The sequence below is a fragment of the Xenopus tropicalis genome, chromosome 1, assembly GCF_000004195.4.
Source record: "Xenopus tropicalis strain Nigerian chromosome 1, UCB_Xtro_10.0, whole genome shotgun sequence".
Lineage (NCBI taxonomy): Eukaryota > Metazoa > Chordata > Amphibia > Anura > Pipidae > Xenopus > Xenopus tropicalis.
The window spans coordinates 87,043,273-87,062,937 of NC_030677.2; the positions used below are offsets into that span (position 1 = coordinate 87,043,273).

At 33.8% G+C, this 19,665-nt stretch overlaps 1 protein-coding gene across 12 annotated transcripts in view; it reads right to left on the minus strand.

The window, feature by feature from the left end:
• The window catches only part of mapk10 (mitogen-activated protein kinase 10), a 175,566-nt gene that overhangs the window by 37,992 nt on the left and 117,909 nt on the right, over nucleotides 1-19,665 (minus strand). For 10 of the 12 annotated variants that reach the window (NM_001318247.1, NM_001318248.1, NM_001114219.2 and 7 more), the window contains 2 exon segments: nucleotides 1,644-1,826; nucleotides 18,227-18,298. In NM_001318247.1, the coding sequence (NP_001305176.1) occupies nucleotides 1,644-1,826; nucleotides 18,227-18,298 (255 nt within the window). 12 annotated transcript variants of the gene reach the window in all.

Genomic DNA, 19,665 nt, shown 5'->3' on the forward strand with positions numbered 1-19,665 from the left:
CCCAAATTACATTTTCTATTAACACATCCATATCCATTATAAAGGCATTTAAAAATTCCAGCTGTCAATCATATATTGCCTGCCCCTCCATTAGGCATTGAGGCAGGGCAGACAATTACTTTTACTTTCCATTCAGCGCTTTCCCCCACCATCCTTACCATCTAATTGTGTAGCAAGTGCATGGGCATGTGCATCAGGTCTCCCATTCTGGTGCATACACAAGATTTTGGGGTGATACAAAACTTGCCTTAATAGCAGTGCACACAAAATGGCGTGTGCAATTCCAAGACCAAAAAAAACAATATTTATATGATTTATATAGTGTAAGTAAAGTTTATTTTGCTTTACAAACACAATAAAACACATTTGGAATTATCTCTTAGGATGACAGGTCCACCTTTAACTTTTAGGAATAAGATATATTTTAACTGCCATTAAACAGATTGGGACAGTGGGTTGGTAATTTCTGCTGTTCAGCAACTGTGAGAGACCAAAAGGACCAAATCACTTACATTATTTAAGGCAAAACCAAACACAGCATAACTAAAGGAATCAAATTTAACATGTAACTATGATTTGGAAATCTGTAAATATTATTATAAAAATGTCATAATACACTTTACCAAGCAAATGAAGTATTGATGTATGTTTTTATTATTAGGATTGGTCCTACTACTTTATCAGTTAAAAATCTGGCTATCAAGCTCATTTCACCAACATTTTTTCAAAAGTTCAACTGTATGCTAGATCTATAAATGATTTAATTTTTTTTATTTCAAACATGCACTTGCAAAACTCCTTGGCATATACAGAAATATTTGAAGTGAACTCTGTATCTTTATGTATACTAGAGTATATATCTTAAACTGTTTGGTAATATCCCAAAAAATAGTGCACACATATACAGTACATATATTGTTTTCCTTCTCTATAACTTATTTTGAACAAGGCTAGAGTCCTTAAAGTAGAAACACACAATAGATTGCCCAAAGGATAGGGCCCAAACATTTTCGGGTCCTACACATGCCTCATTCATTATACAAGAGGATCCAAACTGTGGAGCAGCCACTGATTCCCAAGTCTCACTGCATTTGAACAACTAGCAACCAGAATTAAGCTAACAAGAATTGTGAGAAGGGCATCACTGAGATATTAACAGCACAAAGGCTTAAAGGGGTTGTTTACCTTTGTATTAACTTTTAGTATGATGTAGAGAGTAATATTCTCAGACAATCAGCAACTGGTCTTCATTTTTTATTACATGTAGGTTAATTATTTTAGTTTGTGTTCAGCAGCTCTCCCGTTTGGAGCAGCTACTTGGTTGCTAGGATCCAATATACCTTAGCAATTAGGGTGTGGTTTTAATGAAAGACTGATATTTGAATAGGAGTTGAATATAAAAATAAGCAACAATAACAATTTAACTGTAGTTTCACAAAGCAATAGTTTTTTAGCTGCGGGAGTCAGTGAATAAATAATATAATATAATTAAATAATGAAGACAAGTTGAAAAGTTGCTTAGAACTGGCCATTACTATAGAATATACTTAAAGTTAACTTAATGGTGAACCACCCCTTAATAAACATTCTGTAGTCTGTTCTACATTAGTTTTCATCTTTACTTTAATTAACATTACACATACCTTTGAGTTTATTATGCTCTGAATCTGCTGGAAAGAGGGAATCGGGAAATAGCTTCGGAAAAGTGAGACCAGCATATTTAGGTCGATTTTCCACATAGTTTCGTACTGTTGGTTGTAGCTTTTTCATAAACTCTGGGCACGGAGTTCCCAGCTGTTCTATTACTTTGTTCCACTGGTCAATATCTGAGCACACACAGTATTAAGGAAATACCAGAATCATGCAATGCTAATTAATTTCACTTCAAAAACATATTTTAATTAAACAATATTTAATAAACTGCATCAGGTTGTAGCACTGATAAATAATTAAAATGTATTATTATATATTATTGTCAGTTTACTCATTATCAGTACAGTACATCAAAAAAGCCCATGTTAAAGTAAGCATAAATAAGTAAAAGAAAAATTACTTAACTAAGAAAATAACTTAACATGCCCAAGTGTATCAAATTAAATATTGATGGTTGTGAATGTGCATATAATTCAGAAAACTGACCATTTCAAGGTAGTACACATGTATGCCATAGAGTATTTTAAATTCTTTGTTTTCAAAACCAGGGAAAAGTAACACAAATATGCAAATAATAGTGTCAAATGCCAATTAATTAGTTTTCCATCTGATATAAAATAACTTGCTTACCTTTTCAATGGATTGTAAGCCCTTTTAAATAGGGCTCTATTTACCTTTTGTAAAGGTATAGGTAAAGTATAGGTAAAGTATTTTTGTATATACTGTATGTTCACAGTATACACTCATTTACTGATTTACTGTTCAGTGCTGTGGAATATGTTGGAACGTTACAAATATATGTTAATAATAATAATAAATATAGATCCCCATTGCATGCAATTCCATCCAATTTTTTCAGCACTTAAAATCCAAGATGAAGTGAAAAGCAGATGACAATGAAACTAGATGTTTACTATATATGGGGTACATATGTTAACTACATATGGGCTTATGACATAAAGGCACTTGCTCTGGTGCAGTCACCTACATTGTATTGGTTACTATAGGTGACAGCACCATCAACGTTTTTGGACACATATCCCAAAATCAACAACTTTGCCCAGAATGCCAGCATAATTAAGCACACATGCTAAATGGTTACAATGGCAACTTGAATATGATGCACCAGTTTGGATAGTGTTGTCACCTTTGGCATTCGTATACAAATCACTTAGTGAAATTCAGTTGTGTCTATTGATAGAAGTCACTACTGGAACCCTGGAACAATCTGCTGCTGCTACAACTGCCCCAAATACTGGGTTCCCTTGCATCAATATATGAATTTTTGCATATTTCATTAGAAAACACTGGAAATGCACACATGGATGCAAGTACTTTAGTGAAAAGTATTAATGCATATTTAATTTTACTGCTTGTGTTTGCGTGCATTAATAAAGCAAACACAAAAAAGTCTATACACTCATGGTTCCTCTTTGTAAACTCAGTCCATTATCTGGAAATCCTCCAGATGAACCTGGTTAGGTGCCTATAGGAGAAAAGGAGAAAAGGGAATGCACACAAAACAATTTGCTGGTGTAAAGAAATACCTCCAACCTGTTTATTGCAGAGTGTACATACACTTGTATGTGGTCTGTATGTGCACTCTGCAATAAACAGGTTGGAGGTATTTCTTTATAACATCGTTTTGTGTGAAAACAAGGCTGAAACAAAGCTGAAATAAAAGGGTAGAATTTTTTATATCTCATACATGCAAAAGTAATGCTATTGCATCTCAGTTCTGTTGAAACTTTACTCTTTAAACTAAGCTGAAGCTTTGTAAATAAGGGTCAACCTTGCATCTGACTGATCTCACTGCATTGTCACCTTTGTATTGTTTCTTTTGTTTGGGCTAACAGCCCAAACTACTGTAAGTGAACAGCAGCAACTCTTCTTAACTTCCTCAGCCAACAGTATACCATACACAAAGTTAGGAACAGTTTGTATACAGACAAATCAAAATAAATCCTTTCACAAAAAGTTGATTTTTTAAAAAAATCTACAATCATACACAATTGCAGATAATTCCTAAATGTGAGACTTTTTCTACTGATCAATGTGTGATAGGTTTGCCACCTCTGTCCACTTGTTTCACCGGGCAGGGGGCAGGCTGTGATGTCAAGGGGGTTGGGGAGGGGTTACCAGTGACATCACTGAGGTGGGGCTATGACTTGGCCCTCGCCCCAATCACAGCGTCAGTCTCAGTGAGTCCTGCCTGGTTTTCCTAATTTGGAATATCAGGCAGGCAGTTTTGAACTGGCCACACCTTCCGAAAACCGGGCTGTCTGGGTCAAAACTGGACAGGTGGCAAGAGATAAATACTTCATGCATATTATCTTTAGATAAATGTAGCCAGTCTAGCTTAACTAGTCTAGCTTAACTAGTAGTAAGGCAGGTTTCTTTTAGACAAAACACTTGATGATCTTGTGTCTTTTTACATCCTCCATTTTTCCCATTATTTACCTACATATATTTAGGCATATTCTTTATATGTAAAGAATTTGTTTTGTTATTTGAAAGTCAAATGAACCACTTGCCATTAATAATTATTTATGGGCACATATATATCTGCATTAGGGATAATCTCTATAATAGAAATCATTCTTCTGTTTAGAGTAAATGGTTCTTGTGTATATTTTCAATAAGCTATGAACTAGAGCTAAACATGTCTATGAAGATTTTCATTTATCCAGGTCATGGTATATCTAGTATAAATAAATTTAAAGCAACTGGACTTATTTAGTAATCATTGAAGACGTTTCACTACTAGAGCTAAACAGAATTTCTAAAGTAATATATGAATTTAAAAGAAATCTTTCAAGAGCATATTCTGCTTGATAGCAGCCACGCAGTGGTTCTGTTTAAGTGATAAATATACATTTTATAGCAGACGACATGGTATTAATAATATAACATTTTTATACCTGTCACATAACCACAACTTGACTTGAAATTTTATATCACTCTACAATTCTTCCACAAAATTTATAGCATATATCTAACAACACGGTATATTCATTATCCATATCTTATATTTAACTAATAAATTCACTGTAGAAACACTAGCTTTGTATCTGACATAAAAATACTACAAGCATTTTCATAATCACCATAAAATCTTGACAACACAATGTGCATCGTTATATACAAACAAACAAATAAAAAATGAATATTGAAAATTGAATTGCCTTATTTATAACCTTTTGGCTAACTGTTAGTTTTTTACATAATTTGGATCACCCTACTGTATACCTAAAAAACATGTAAACCTTTCATAAACCCAATAGAATTGTTTGGCCATCAATATGAATGTATGCAAGTTTAGTTAGGATCAGAAAGTACTGTTTTATTATAGAAGAGATCATTATAAAAGTATAAAACATAGAATTATTTATTTAAAATTGACTTTGTGGGAAATAGCCTTCCTGTACTATTGAGCTTTCTGGATATTGAGTTCCTATTAATTAAATTAGCAGTTCTACATCTACAATTGGCCACAGGGACATAAAGGAAAAGACCTACCAAAACATTGTTTTTAAGGCCTGGGAATATATATCAACTTGGGAAAGGATTTGGCAAATCATCCTGCAATTCTATAGGATCTTAGATGGCTTGTCTAAAAGATTTTAATCTAATGAGGCACATGCATGATGCATCAGTAGTATCTCTTTATTTGCTTTGAAATCAGATTGTTTGGGTGCTGAGCACAATCAAATGGGGAAGTTAGATTTAGCTAATCCCTAGAACAGCCATGTTGAACAGTATGCATTAATTTGCCCTGTTGTTTAATCTGTTAGATACCTTGTTGGTCAGCCTATGTATGCCCTCCAGACTTGAATCACATGACTAGAAGGAAGCAGAAATATCTATGTGTACTAGGAAGTATGCAAGTAGAAAACCACTAAACCACGTACACTGTTTTTAACACTTTCTATTTTGATTATAGTGCCCTGTTAACTTATTGTCCTTTTTCCTTTAAAATAGTTACCGTATATTGGAAAAATAACCATTTTACCACTGTGTTACCCAGTGCCTAGATTATGCTTAGCATAGATGCACAAATATTAGAATGCCACTCAACCCTTCAGTCTTTCTGGTTCTTAAATTAGTAAAATTTTATAATAATATTAAAACATAATTTATTTAAAACATTTTTGAAGGAAGCATGGTATTAATTTTCACTACATTATTAATAAAAATGTTATGTGATTTATATGAAATTCTGTAACATGCTTTAGTGGATCTTCTGGCAGGAAAAATTCTGATACAGAATAAGATCAAGAGATGGAGCTGTTATTCTTCATTGGAGACTTTTATATTACTGTGAATAGATTAGGAGGAAGGTGCTGCCAGACACTGAGTTGAAAGCATCAGATAACCTTGAGCTTTGAAGCTCTGCTGATGAACTACTGTAGGTAAAAGTAGTACATTTCTTGTACTACACTGGAGAATTTAATTGATGCAATACAAAATATAACTTGTTCTTTCCACACACAAAAGGTTTGATCTCTTTTAGTTTTCTTCTTTTTTTTAATCCCCAGTGAAATCAGATAGCAAATGCTCAAATAAAATAGAATGACAACTATATTAATAGAGTGTAACAAATAATCTATAATGCAACTGGCAAATAGAGATAAATCTACTCTGCTAATTTACAATTAATCAAACCCTAAACTATCTTACACAAATCAATTTTATTTTTCTTACGCATGCAATAACTGTAGTAAAAATGCAAATCATGGGGGTATTTACTATATAGCTGGTAAAAGTTTGCTTACTCAGATGTTAGTACTTGCTGTTTTTTTATTGAGGAAATATATTCACGCGTCTTCTTAACTTATTATCAGTTTTCAACTCTACATTGAAGATAAAGTTGTTCAAAATGGGGTCTCTGACCCACCAAGCTCATACGTGAGAGCAATCTGTAATAATGTGTCCTTGTTGCCTCCTACAAGTGTGAGTTCTTAACTGATCATTATTTAGTTTGCTACACAGCAATGCACAACAAATTAGTTCAAGTTCAACTTTTTCCTTCTTCAACCAGTGGTAGTAGTAAAAAGTCTGCCTTCAAGAAAAAACTTTTTAATAAAAAATGTTGTAAGATGTAAGACTTTGTTTTCTGAATTGCCAGACATGCTCAGTTGTTCTAAGCTCAGATTACTAAACATGCCTCCAGTCTAGCAGCCAGTAAAGAGATGGCATTGCTGGTTCCCATAGAAACTCAGCTCTAGCTGTCTGCTACAATTTTTTTCTCCTGAGCTCAGCTTTACCATAACAGTGCTCAAACAAAACAGACCTTTTATCAAACACAGTTCTGCCTGTTTGAGCCTGTATTCTTGATGAAATGTATGCTGAATAAGGGTGTGTATGTGTGTGTATGCTGTTTGCAGACTGATTATGTATCAGAGCAAAAATGGCCACCGGGTGAAAGCTGCTATTTGCTTTAGGAAAGTGTGATGGTGCTGGCAAGCGGAGGGGATATATGCAGTACAAATGATACCATTTGGGTGGGGAAGACGTGCCCAACTGATATACATTGTAGGCAAATGTAGGATTTACATGTCCTTTAAAGGGAGACACCACTCCCTAAATATACAAAATATTACAAATATAAAGAGAGGGTTTTTTAACTTTTAAAGAACATTAGCAGGGTTCTGTATAATGAATATTATTTACTGTCCATTAGCTACATTTTAACAGTATAATTATTTAATAAAATAGCATGCTCATTGCATTGTGATCTGTTCACTCCAGCCTTTATAGATTACATTTTTGCCTAACTAATTATATTACAAATATTTAATATTTTGTGCAGTGTATCGATTTTAACCAGTTTCATTTTTACACTGAACTGTTCCTTTAAAAACAATAAGGTCACTGTACCTAGGAAAATGAAGTGCCTTTTATTACATATAGGGCTATTGTTTTGCATTACATTACATAAATTGTTTCTTTCCTGAAATACACATAGTACAGGTAAATAATACATTTTTAAAAAATCTTGTCCTTTACTGTACAAAATATTTGTTAAGGTGCAGATTTACTAAAACTCTAAGGGGCTGATTTACTAAGACACGATTTCGAATCCGAATTGGAAAAATTCCGATTGGAAACGAACATTTTGCGACTTTTTCGTATTTTTTGCGATTTTTTCGGCGTCTTTACGATTTTTGCGTAAATACGCGAGTTTTTCGGCGTCTTTACGATTTTTGCGTAAAAACGCGAGTTTTTCGGCGTCTTTACGAAAGTTGCGCAAAGTCGCGATTTTTTCGTAGCGTTAACACTTGCGCGCAAAGTCCCACCTTTTTCGTAGCGTTAAAACTTAAAAGGCGCGACGTTTCGCGCAAGTTTTAACGCTACTTGCGCAACTTTCGTAAAGACGCCGAAAAACTCGCGTTTTTACGCAAAAATCGTAAAGACGCCGAAAAACTCGCGTTTTTACGCAAAAATCGTAATGACGCCGAAAAAATTGCAAAATTACCGATCATTACGAAAAAAACGCAATCGGACGCATTCGGCCCGTTCGTGGGTTAGTAAATGTGCCCCTAAGACTTCTAATTTGTTTTCTTTTAAAAAAGAACTCATTTCCACGAATGTCTGACATCTACTAAAAAGTCTGAGCTGAAAAAGTCTGTGCTGGAAAAAGTTGCAAGTTGCAAGTCGCAAAACTCTTGTTGGACTGAAACTTCTACTTTTTTGAATTGTCACACAAAAAACAAGCATCAAAAATCTAATTTTGAAGCAATGAAGGGTCCTCCAGGGAAGGGAAGGGACATTTGCAATTGACATCTACATGATCTTGCCAAGTTTTAGCTCATTAATTGTCGTCTTTGGATTTTTTGCAGTTTTGTGGAATAGTAAATCTTTTTTCGACTTTTCTGCAACTTTTAGTGCTAAATATCTGAATCAGAAACAAAAATCCTAGTGTTAGTAAATGGCCCCCTAAGTAATTTGAAAGGCATTAAATAGAAAGAGACAATGTTGGGGACTTTATTGCACTCATATAGTGAACAAACTATAAAAACAAATGTACACAGACAAATAAGACTATTATATGCATGCATGGATCATTCTACTGAAGTGCTTTATCTGCTTGAGTTACAAGACAAGTCAATGAACAAGCAGGCAGATGTTGATAATTTGGTAAGGATACGATCAGTGCCAGGGAACAACACAGCACCTTTTATCATTTCTCCCATGATGCACCCCACTGACCACATGTCAACTGAAAGCAAAACAAAGTAAAAATGAAATGAAGATAAAGAAGAAAAAGATCCACAAAAAAGATGACAGACCATCATGCAGTATCAAGACTGAATGAGTACCCTATAGTTGACAAAAAAATTCACATGCATAGAAAAATTAAGACTATCAAAGTAATTTCTAATGAAATTTAGGGACTGATTTATTATTGCCCAAGCCTCTGGGCTCAAGCAATCTGTTATTTAAACCACACGTGAGTTTCTGTATAGGAACTCACACATGGTTTAAGTAAACTATTGATTGAGTCCTGAGGCTCGAGCAATAAAAAAAATAAGCCTTTAAAGTCGTTACCAAAACAAATTGTACATGTCAAGGCTAAGTAGATGTCAAACAATTGGGCATTCAGAAGGACCCATCGGTAAATACCCACAGACACATTTGCCTAGTGTTGATAAATGACCACCACTTATAAACCACATTTAGTACCTGTCTCTTTAATACATCCACAAAAGAAAATAAATAATATAAACACCTAACAGATTTAACTGAATCATCCTATGCATTAAATAGTGTATTATTTTCATTATACTCCATTCTTTATAGCCAATCCTTTTGCATAATGTAGAGATGCATATAAATTCAGATAACCAAAACAAATTGTACATGTCAAGGCTAAGTAGATGTCAAACAATTGGGCATTTAGAAGTTAGCCACATTTAGTTATTATTAAATAGCATCTATTATACATAATAGTATCATTTGGTTAATTTCACTGTAGTGCTTCACCATATAAAGGGCAGCCTTATTAAAGACATGCCTAAATCTATTTTATAATTATGGTGAAGCTCCAGTGTGCTAGATATTGCCATCAACATTCATTTTCAATGTTCACAGTAGAATGGGCAGATTAATCTCATTAATGATTAGCTTGTCCATTTGCAATGTTGTAAAGTACCCTTGATAAGTCCTTGCCTGCAAAATACTTATTAGAATGCCAACATTTTATATATAAAATAAGTACAACATAAATATAACCTGACATAATTTAGTATATTACACAAAAAAGGTGTTATTGTATGTTTAATGCTACATAATAAAAAATAAAAATGTAAAGAAAACTAAAATTCAGGCAAAATAATTTTGTCTTCTGGTGTGTTTACTGGTTAATCATTATTATCACTTGAAAAGCCAGTGTTTTACCAGTTAATTTAACTGAAAAATCATTAGCATAACCATTTGGCATAGAATTATTTCTGGCATTTAGGCCACAAACTGTTTCTATGAACCTGTATTAATTTTACTCTATGGGGTATATTATCATGCTGTTCTATTTTAACTTGTTTCATGTAAGTTATTATTGCGAATAGTATCTTTGTTACAGCAACATGTGCCGATGGTTAACAGTCAATATTACTCTCTGATGAAGTTGCCACAGACACAGGCTCATTTGTCAAGCAGTAACCCTTAGCAACCAATCAGTGATTGGCTTTTTTCAGCCAGCTGCAGGTAGAACAATAAATGCAACAATTTGATTGGTTACCATGGATAAGTACCCACAGACAAATTTGCCTAGTATTGATAAATGACCACCACTTATAAACCACATTTTAGTACCTGTCTCTTTAATATATCCCCAAAAGAAAGGAAATAATTAATATCTACACCTAACAGATTTAACTGAATCATCCTATGCATTAAATAATGTATTATTTTAATTATATTCCATTCATTACAGCCAAGTCATTTGCGGAATGTAGAAAAGTGTCAAGTCTTCTAAGACCAGAGGTTAAATTGTAATACCGTGTATATACAGCTAGTATTTGTTATGGCAACAAAAAACTTTTTGTTTCAGAGAGGCCAAAATTGCATCTTTATACTGCTATTGAGCTTTCTGGAAACATTGTTTATTGCCAAAGATTTAGAAAAGTAGGTTATCTTACATTTGAAAAATTATATATATTGTAATATTACTGAATATTGCCACATGGGTCCATGTATTGACCAAGCAATGTTATTTACTTATGATTAGTGATGAGCGAATCTGTCCCGTTTCGATTCGCCAAAAAAGTCACCCACGGCTATTCTTTCATTGTGCGACTTATCTTTTGTCGCTGCGGCTATTCTTTAGTTGCGCGGCTATTCTTTTGTAGCCTGTGGCTATTCTTTCATCTCACGGGGGGTATTATTTTGTCGCCCGCGGTTATTATTTTGTCGCCCGCGACTATTCTTGGACGCGCACGAATTTTTTCACTGCAAATTTTTTCATCCGTTTCGCGAAACAATCCACCAATGCCGAAATGCGGAAATTCGCTGCGAATCCATGCCTGGCGAAACATTTCGCCCATGATGTTATACATAGTTCCAAAATGTTAGGCACCCCCAAGTGACTTTAATCACTTACCTTGTACCCCGGGCTGGTGCCCCTGTTAGGAGAAAACAGCACCAGCATGGGGTACCTGGAGCAATGCGCTTCCTCCTTCCTGCTTCGTTAAACTGGGACTATGAGGTAGGTGCATGCGCCTTCTCTGTTAAAGTTCGGCTTTACACTCTACTGCGCATGCGCGCGGCGATACAGGAAGGAGGAAGCGCTGGCAGCTACCCCGGGCTGGTGCTGTTCTCTCCCAACAGGGGCACCAGCCCGGGGTAAAAGGTAAGTGATTAAAGTCACTTGGGGGTGCCTAACATTTTGGCACCCCCAAGTGACATTGCCTTTCCATGTCCTTTAAGATGTACCTTATTTATAACTAAAGCTTCTCTCCCTGTGTTTTAAGCAAGCTACAAGGTCTTTTCCCACTTCTACACAAAATATTATTCATTTTTTAACTGTTTTTATAACCTCTGTTTGACATCCCTAGTTACTAAATCTTCTACTGAATGTCACATGCTGCCAACATCATAATTTAGTGCATGAATTTCCTATTCCTGTCCTAAGCATTAAAATTTGACAGATTTCAAAGGCTATGAAATTATACTGCTGTCTCTATTGTTAAGGCTCCCAAAGAACCTTTTTTTTTTTTACAATGGGTGGCTCACCAACACTTTTTACATCTGAGTGTGGCTCACAAGAAAAAAAGGTTTGGGATCCCAGGTCTAAATCAAATGACAGCTAAGGCTTTTGTATTTGACCAACCATTGCTCCTGTTGATAAATAGAATCCCACTAGGTGTTCTTCCATAGAAGCAGAAAACTTCCCTCAGACAAGAGTCCCTTTTTTTTCTTTGCAGGTAAAATAATTTTACGTTATGAAATTAATATATTATTTTATGTTCTGCAAACACCTATATATAAACACCATTTTTATGATTAATACAATAACCCCACTATGCAGATAATGTGTAAGAAGAAAAGCAATTTTGTGATTTTTACACTGCTTTTGTACTGTAAAATTGCTACAATTTGCATTGTTAGTAACTCCTTGTAGTTTCAGAATTGAAATGTAAACTAAGAATGTCAAAACAGAAATATTTCATTTAGATTATACTAAGGTTATGTAAGGTTTGCCTCAGGTCTGATAGTATAACCCATAGCAGGAAAGTTGATGTACATAAAACTGCTCCCTGCTAGTGCAAATCTGTCCCGTTTAGCTTCGCCAAAAATTAGCAAAACCAGGGAAAATGTGTGAAATGTGGGTACCACATGACTTTTTTGAAGCATGGGCCTTTTTTGCCAGGGCCACACCTTTTTTTATGTGAACATGCCTTTCTTCGTGGCAAAATTTTACAACAGTTTCATGAAAAAATTCGCAGATGGCGAAATGCAGAATTTTGCTGCGAATCTATGCCCGGCAAAAAAATTTGCTCATCTCTTCTCCCTGCTGATTGACTGTGATGTGCTGTATTGTGACCACATTTTCATTTATTTTAATTTAAAAAAGCGTATAGACCTAGAATTTTGTAACAAAAGTTTTTTAAGAAAAGTTGAGGAAAATACTAAAAGTATCTTAGACAACATGAGAAGGATTATTTATATTTATGAGTGTATTTTTTCATCAGGCATGGATTCAAAGTGAATTTCCGCATTTCACCATTGGCGAATTGTTTCACGAAATTGCTGCAAAATTTTGCTGCAAAATTTTTTGGCGCATCAAAAAAAATTGATAAATCAATCCATTAGAGAAATGACCCTAGGCATAAATAAATTGTAAGGGGCATTTCTATCCTCAGTAAGGAAGAGCAGGTATGAACCCTATTAACAAATGTTCACTGTTTGTACTTTATACAAAAGGAAAAATGGTGAAGCATGAATGTTTTAATGATGGTTAAATCACGGTGTTAGGATTAAAATTAGTTAAAAGACAGGCCCATACAATTTCAAAGATTGCAATGGTGAAATTTAGAATCTAGAGTTTCTGCAAAGGACTAGCTAAAACATAAATGCAAGCAAACTATATATGCTCTCTAGAACTTAAAATAAATAAATCAAATCAAATAAGTAAAGAAAATCATATGAAGATTTTTTTTGCAGACATACATGTTTCCAATTTTAAAGAAAATAATAATTTTATTTTTATACTGGCACATTTAATTTGCAAGGCATTGGAAAAAAAACAAAATATAAATGATAATTTTTTTTTCAAAAATTGCATATAATTTAAATTCAGTCAAACCGATTACTTTTTAAGCCTTTATTTTATGAGTTTGCTATTAATTATACATACCTTCCAACCTAGAGCTCTTTGTAACTATTACTGGAAAACTAATAATAATATGGAAGCAGAACCATGTAGCATGACAGATAGTCATAGAGTGAACAGGAAAAACAGGTAAAACTCATTCATTGTGATCTGCTGGAGAAGAAAACATTGGAAAGTATTTAAAGTTGGTTAAGCCTTACCTATTAATGAATGCTACCTTAGTTTATCTCTAGCTCCTTTTGTTTGAAGTAAACAAACAGAGTGTTGCTTGAATGTTGGCACAACTATGTAAAAGGCATGAAAATATCAGATGATTAGAAAAAATGATGGTCTAATTGTAACATTTGTTGTTTGTTTTACATTTTGTTTTGAATTTTGTGAATCCTTCTATGATTAGATAAGCAGCTGCTAGTGAATTTAAATGGAATGTGGTCTGTGTGTGACACATGCCATAACCACAGACAGTGGCTACTGAACACAAGTATGTTTGTTGGCAGCTTTGTCCATTGTGACACTGCAAAAATCTGACAATTATTCTTGCGATTAAAGGACGATGTGGTTCTTACTACACATTTTTGGGCTAAAAAAAAGTCATGCCTTTCAAACTTAAGTGAATATAAAGCATCAGGGGTGGTTTTGGGCACTTTGTACCTTTGTACCGCTTGCTGAAATAAATGGGACTTGAAGTTATTATGTTTTGTTAAAACTAAAAGTCTCACAAGCATAATGTGTGAAAATTAAGCCTGGGGCAAATAGTAGAAAAGGACTGAACAATTTGGTAATTTGTTGACTTAGAGATCAGTATTTAGCTATATATCATATATACATATTAGTTATATTTAATGTCAGTAACATTTTATAAGTATATATAATATACTTATATATAATATATAATATATGTATTTACTGTAATGCAGTTTAGAAACTATTTATGGTATCAACAAAGGATGCTTTCTATCAGGTTCTATATTAATCTAGATTTTATATTATTTCCTGTCAAAAAAAGCAAAAAATGGTTTCTCCATAAAATGATCCCAGATCTGATATAGTATTCTCATAGCATTATTTAAAAGCTTAATGTGGCATCACAGAAAATAGCTAAGGTACTCTCTGATTGACCTCAACAAGTTATATTTACCTTAATTATTAAGCCAACATTTGACTGATTAACTCCATTAAACACTGAACAACATTTGCTTTATGCAAGTGTGGAATTAACTCAGTGGATTAAAAATATAGAAATTACAAATTCAATGTAGTATGTTTAAAGACTTTCATGACTGTTAGACCATTCATAAAGTTTGTGCCTTGTTAGCTTTTATCTGTCTAGTAACACACCTTTATCCGTATAGAATACAAAACAGTTTGTTATCACTGCAACTACTTGTGGTACCCAAGAAGAATTGGTTCAAACATATTGTACAGTATTATGTAAAACATACTATAAATATATCATATTGCACTACAAGTATTTGACCTGTTATCCAGAGTGCTTGGGACCTGGATTTTCAAATAAGGGATCTTTCTGTTAATTTGAATTGCTCTTCAAATAATAAGTTAAACATTTAATAAATGCAGTAGGATTGTTTTGCCTCTAATAAAAATTAATTATACCTTGGGATCAGGTATAAGGTTGTGTTTTATTATTACAGAGAAAAAGGAAAAATGTGTAAAAATCATTATTTGATTAAATGGAGTCTATGAGAGATGACATTTCTGTAATTCAGAGCTTTCTGGATAACAGGTTTAAGCATAACTGATCCTAAACCTGTACAACGTTTGCTGTCACTTTTAAGACCTTGTGAATTTTTTTTTTTTTTGGATCAGTTTTTTGAGAAATAAGCAATCAAACTGTTGGCATTAGAGCTGACCAAACAAAATCACAGAATCATTGTTTTTCTATTTTCATGATCATTCATATTCTTTCACATCCTACTAACAGACCGCCTGGGCCATGATTGTCCAGTTTACTCCTCACAACTGGGTCACAATGGGTGACATGTAAAGAATGTTCTTTCTTATTGGACTGAACTCAGATGAGGCCTTGACATCAGCTTTGTAACCCATGTAACAAGTTAGGCACCTTGTTATAAAAACTATTTTATGTTGGAGAAAATGTAATTTTAAAAAAGAGGGTCATGAAGACCCAGCCTTAACATCATGGGGTCCCATTTTTACATCTCAACCCATGAGTTAAGAATCTCGCAACTAATTTGACAACTATAAAGGAGATACATGAAAAAAGTTCTAATCTTGTAGGCAATTTATGAATAATATATGGTGCTGGTTTAGCTTTGGCTAAAAATTAATACTATCTGTAAAAATGTCCCCTTTATTGGAGCTTTCTATAGATCCTCTCTGGTTCATGTCTCTGTTTCAAATGAAGGGTGGGTGTGTCCTAATGGTCCCTGTCAGAAGCACAGTAGGAGGGAAATAGCCATCACAGACCTGCAGTCACTCAAGAAAAGATCAGCTTCAGTTCCCTATCAGGTCAGCCTAACTGCTGATTGGTTCCTATCCTACAGTGCAGTGAAAGGAGGCAGCAGGAAGTGGAACAGATGGGTGAGAAATTGTCAAAAAATCAGCCTGAAACACTACATTTTAAAGCACATTCCTTCTATATTTAAATGAGTAGAGTTCATTGGCACAATAATGTTATTCACACAATATGTCCCCTTTAATATTGTTACTCTCAGGAAATGTGGGGATTCCCTCAAAACTGTTAGCCGCACCTATATCACATGCAGTAGACTTTTGATTCCATGCAAGTCTACAGCGGTGTCAGAACTTTTTAGAACTGGTTTGTGAAAGGGTTTTGGCAAGCCTGAAATTCTTTTGCCCAATTCTGAAATCATCACGCGTGAGATTTTGCATCACTGTAATGTCAGGGTAATGTCCAAGTGTGCTACTGGAGTGAGTAAGCCAACAGTGATTGTATGGCTATTACACTCAATAAAACAACTTACTGTATTTGATAACCATAATTAGTGATGAGCAAATCTATCTCATTTTGCTTCAACAAAAAATTAGCGAAACTTTGAAAAAATTTGCAAAACGGTGAAAATTTGCAAAACGCAGAAAATGACGTGCACATCAAAAAAAATTACAAGCACAACAATTTTTTGTGACTTGTGCAACTTTCTTGTTTGTTGTGTGGCAAATTTTTGCGCCCGTTTCACGAGAAAATCCGCCAATGGTGAAACGTGCAAATTTGCAGCAAATCCATGCCTGGCGAAAAAATTTGCTCAGCACTAATCATAACTATGACCACCACTTAAAGTTGAAGTTATTATGGGAAAGTGTAACAAACAAACAAATTTAGGTGATGTCTAAAAACTGCAAACAGTAATCAGTGGCTTTCCCCTCAGTGAAAACAGTATCTTTTGTGCAATAAACACCTCTTTTTAAACAACCAAGTAATCTACTGGTTTATGGCAAGATGATTAAATCGTATCTCTCTAACCATAGATTAATGATCAATTATTTCAAATTTTAATGTTTAGTGTCTAAGGGGGGAATACAATAAAAATTATTTGCAATACAAAAATATATGTCTCTGTGCAAACAAATTTGCCTTTGTGCGAATTTTATATGGGCTTTGTAAACACGGAAACTGTTTAGTGACCACTTACTACAGTGACAGAATGCTTGCGGATTTTATTATTTGTGACAGTGCCCAGTGTATGTAATAACATTTCTTAATTAAAAAGTTTGCTCCAAAACATAATCCACCTTCAAGCATGCCTTAAAAAGTTTGCAATGCGAAATTAAAATTTGCAATGCAATAACAGTCTAATGAACAATATTACATAATGAATAATAATTACATAATGCAAATTTGTATTCTTTTCCGCATTTTTTCCGTTTACGACTTACATTACATTCCCCCTCTAAAGCAGTTTCTTCAGTAACATTGCCAAACCTTTGAGGTCTGTTTTTGGTAGCTTATCTGTTTTTTTCTTTTATTCAGATAAATCACGTAATTCCAAATGGCTGCAGTAGGTCAAGTGCCAAACTACTACTAAAAACTTTATTATTTTGGCTGGTACAGCTTCATGGTGCAATCAATGCCAGTATTTTCATGTTATATATCTGCATTTTCTAAATGTACACATTTTTCAAATGGCTGATTTATTTAACCTTTGCACTTTATGAATAATGTATGGACAACTCAATATAATTTTAAAGGAGAAGGAAAGGCTAAATCACTGGGGGGGGGGGTGTCAAATATATCCCAGCCAGTGCAGTCTTTTTCACCGGCCGGTTGTTTCAGGCAAGCGGTTTAGCCTTTCCTTCTCCTTTAAAGAAAGGTCTACAGAAAGATAAGGGGTAATTTACACAAAAGCCCATGTGCCCCTCCGACCCAAATTAATATAGCACTGCTGAATGCAGGCAACCTTGTATTCTTTGGCAGAACTCAGATTAATTTACTGTGCAGACCTTCAGCAATTTTCCTATGTGCAAGGGGCACAGTATTGTTGCTAATTTTTGCACTTTGCAACAGCACATACTAAATAACTCCTATACTATTAAATGGGATTTGTTAACTTTGAGTTAACTGAATAAATAAATAATCCTAGTTTTTAATTTTGTTAAATAAAAATGATTATACCATGTAGCAGTCAGGTATACACAACAACAAACAAAATGGTCATTACTTAAGCCATATAAGCTTGGTAAGTTGGAAGGTATGTTTCCATAATTAAGTAGCTGAAGCTCCAGAAAATGGTACAAGGATACAGTCCCTTCCTGGAAAGAGGATCTTGTGGCGGACCATTTCTCCCATAATGCATCCCACAGACCAAATATCCACTAGTAGAGCAAAGACAAGGAAATATAAAGGTGGAAAAAAGGAAAATGCAAGGTTAGCTAGGAATGCCAATTCTAAAGCATGAAAGGGGAAAAAAAGAAGTCTGAACAACAAAAAAAGGAAATAACAGTTATCCTCACCCCACAGATCAATAAATAATGAAATATAATTTAAAATACTATGAATTATAGTTTTAACAAATATTTTTCAACATTTAAATGCTTCAGAGCAAATACAAATTTAAAATTACACATTGGAATTGTACTGATGGGGATAAGATAATAGTAGGCAGGATGGAGATACAAAAATGAGATTTATATATTAAGCATTACTAGGGTAAAATGTGATACCATCCTAATATAAGGCATGTCAATATCTAAATTAGAGATTAGTGATGGAATAGGACAGATTATGTTAATACATTAACCTGATTATGTTAATATATTTTTTTAAAGATATATGCCAGTCATGAAAAATAATTAAAAATTATTTAAAATTAAATTTTTTTACAAACTCTTTAAGCTTTTACTGATTTTTGAAAAATGATATAAATAAATCAGCACAGCAAAAGAAAAATGTAGGAGTTATAGACGTTAGCAATTAAATATTTGTATGCTCAGCAAAAACAATACATCACATCAATGCATAATCTCTAGGGAAAAATCCATTGTAACAAATTGTATTTGTGCTTTCATTTGGTTTCTGTAAGTGCATATAAACAAAATGTTCTGCAAAACAACAAAGAGGCAAGGAATTATTCAGTGAGCCTATTTATGGTATTCATAACCTAGTTATGAGACTTTTGCTATATTCTAATGGCTTGCGATTCCCCTAATATGACAGTCCTATTTAGTCCTCTATGAAATAAAATGTTTTCCAAATCTGTTTCTTAAGCACAGACTATTAGTAAATGTTTTAAATATTTGGTTGTAGCTTGGAAAAAAGGGTAATTCTTTAAAACATATCAGATACAATATTCAGTCTATTTTATTTAGAAAGAGCACTTCTGCTGTTTGTTCTCTACTTAATGTTTGTCATAGTGAGAAAAATGGAGAAACTTGTAAAATCTTTATATTACCTAGTGAATATTTAAAAGTAAAATTAACCATGTCTTCATATTAACATTAGATGCCTCCTATCATTCTTATGGTATTCAGGTACCATGTCGTACATGCATCTTTCACAAATAACATTCACAGCTATACACGTTACAATCAATCTTTGTCTTATTATTGCTTTGAACAATAACTAAATAGGAATATGTGGCAATATATGTCCATACTGTATATCCAGTTAAAATCATATATAGTTTTATAGTGTAAAATAGTCTAGTTTAGACTCAACACAGCCACTAAAAAATTCATAGGTA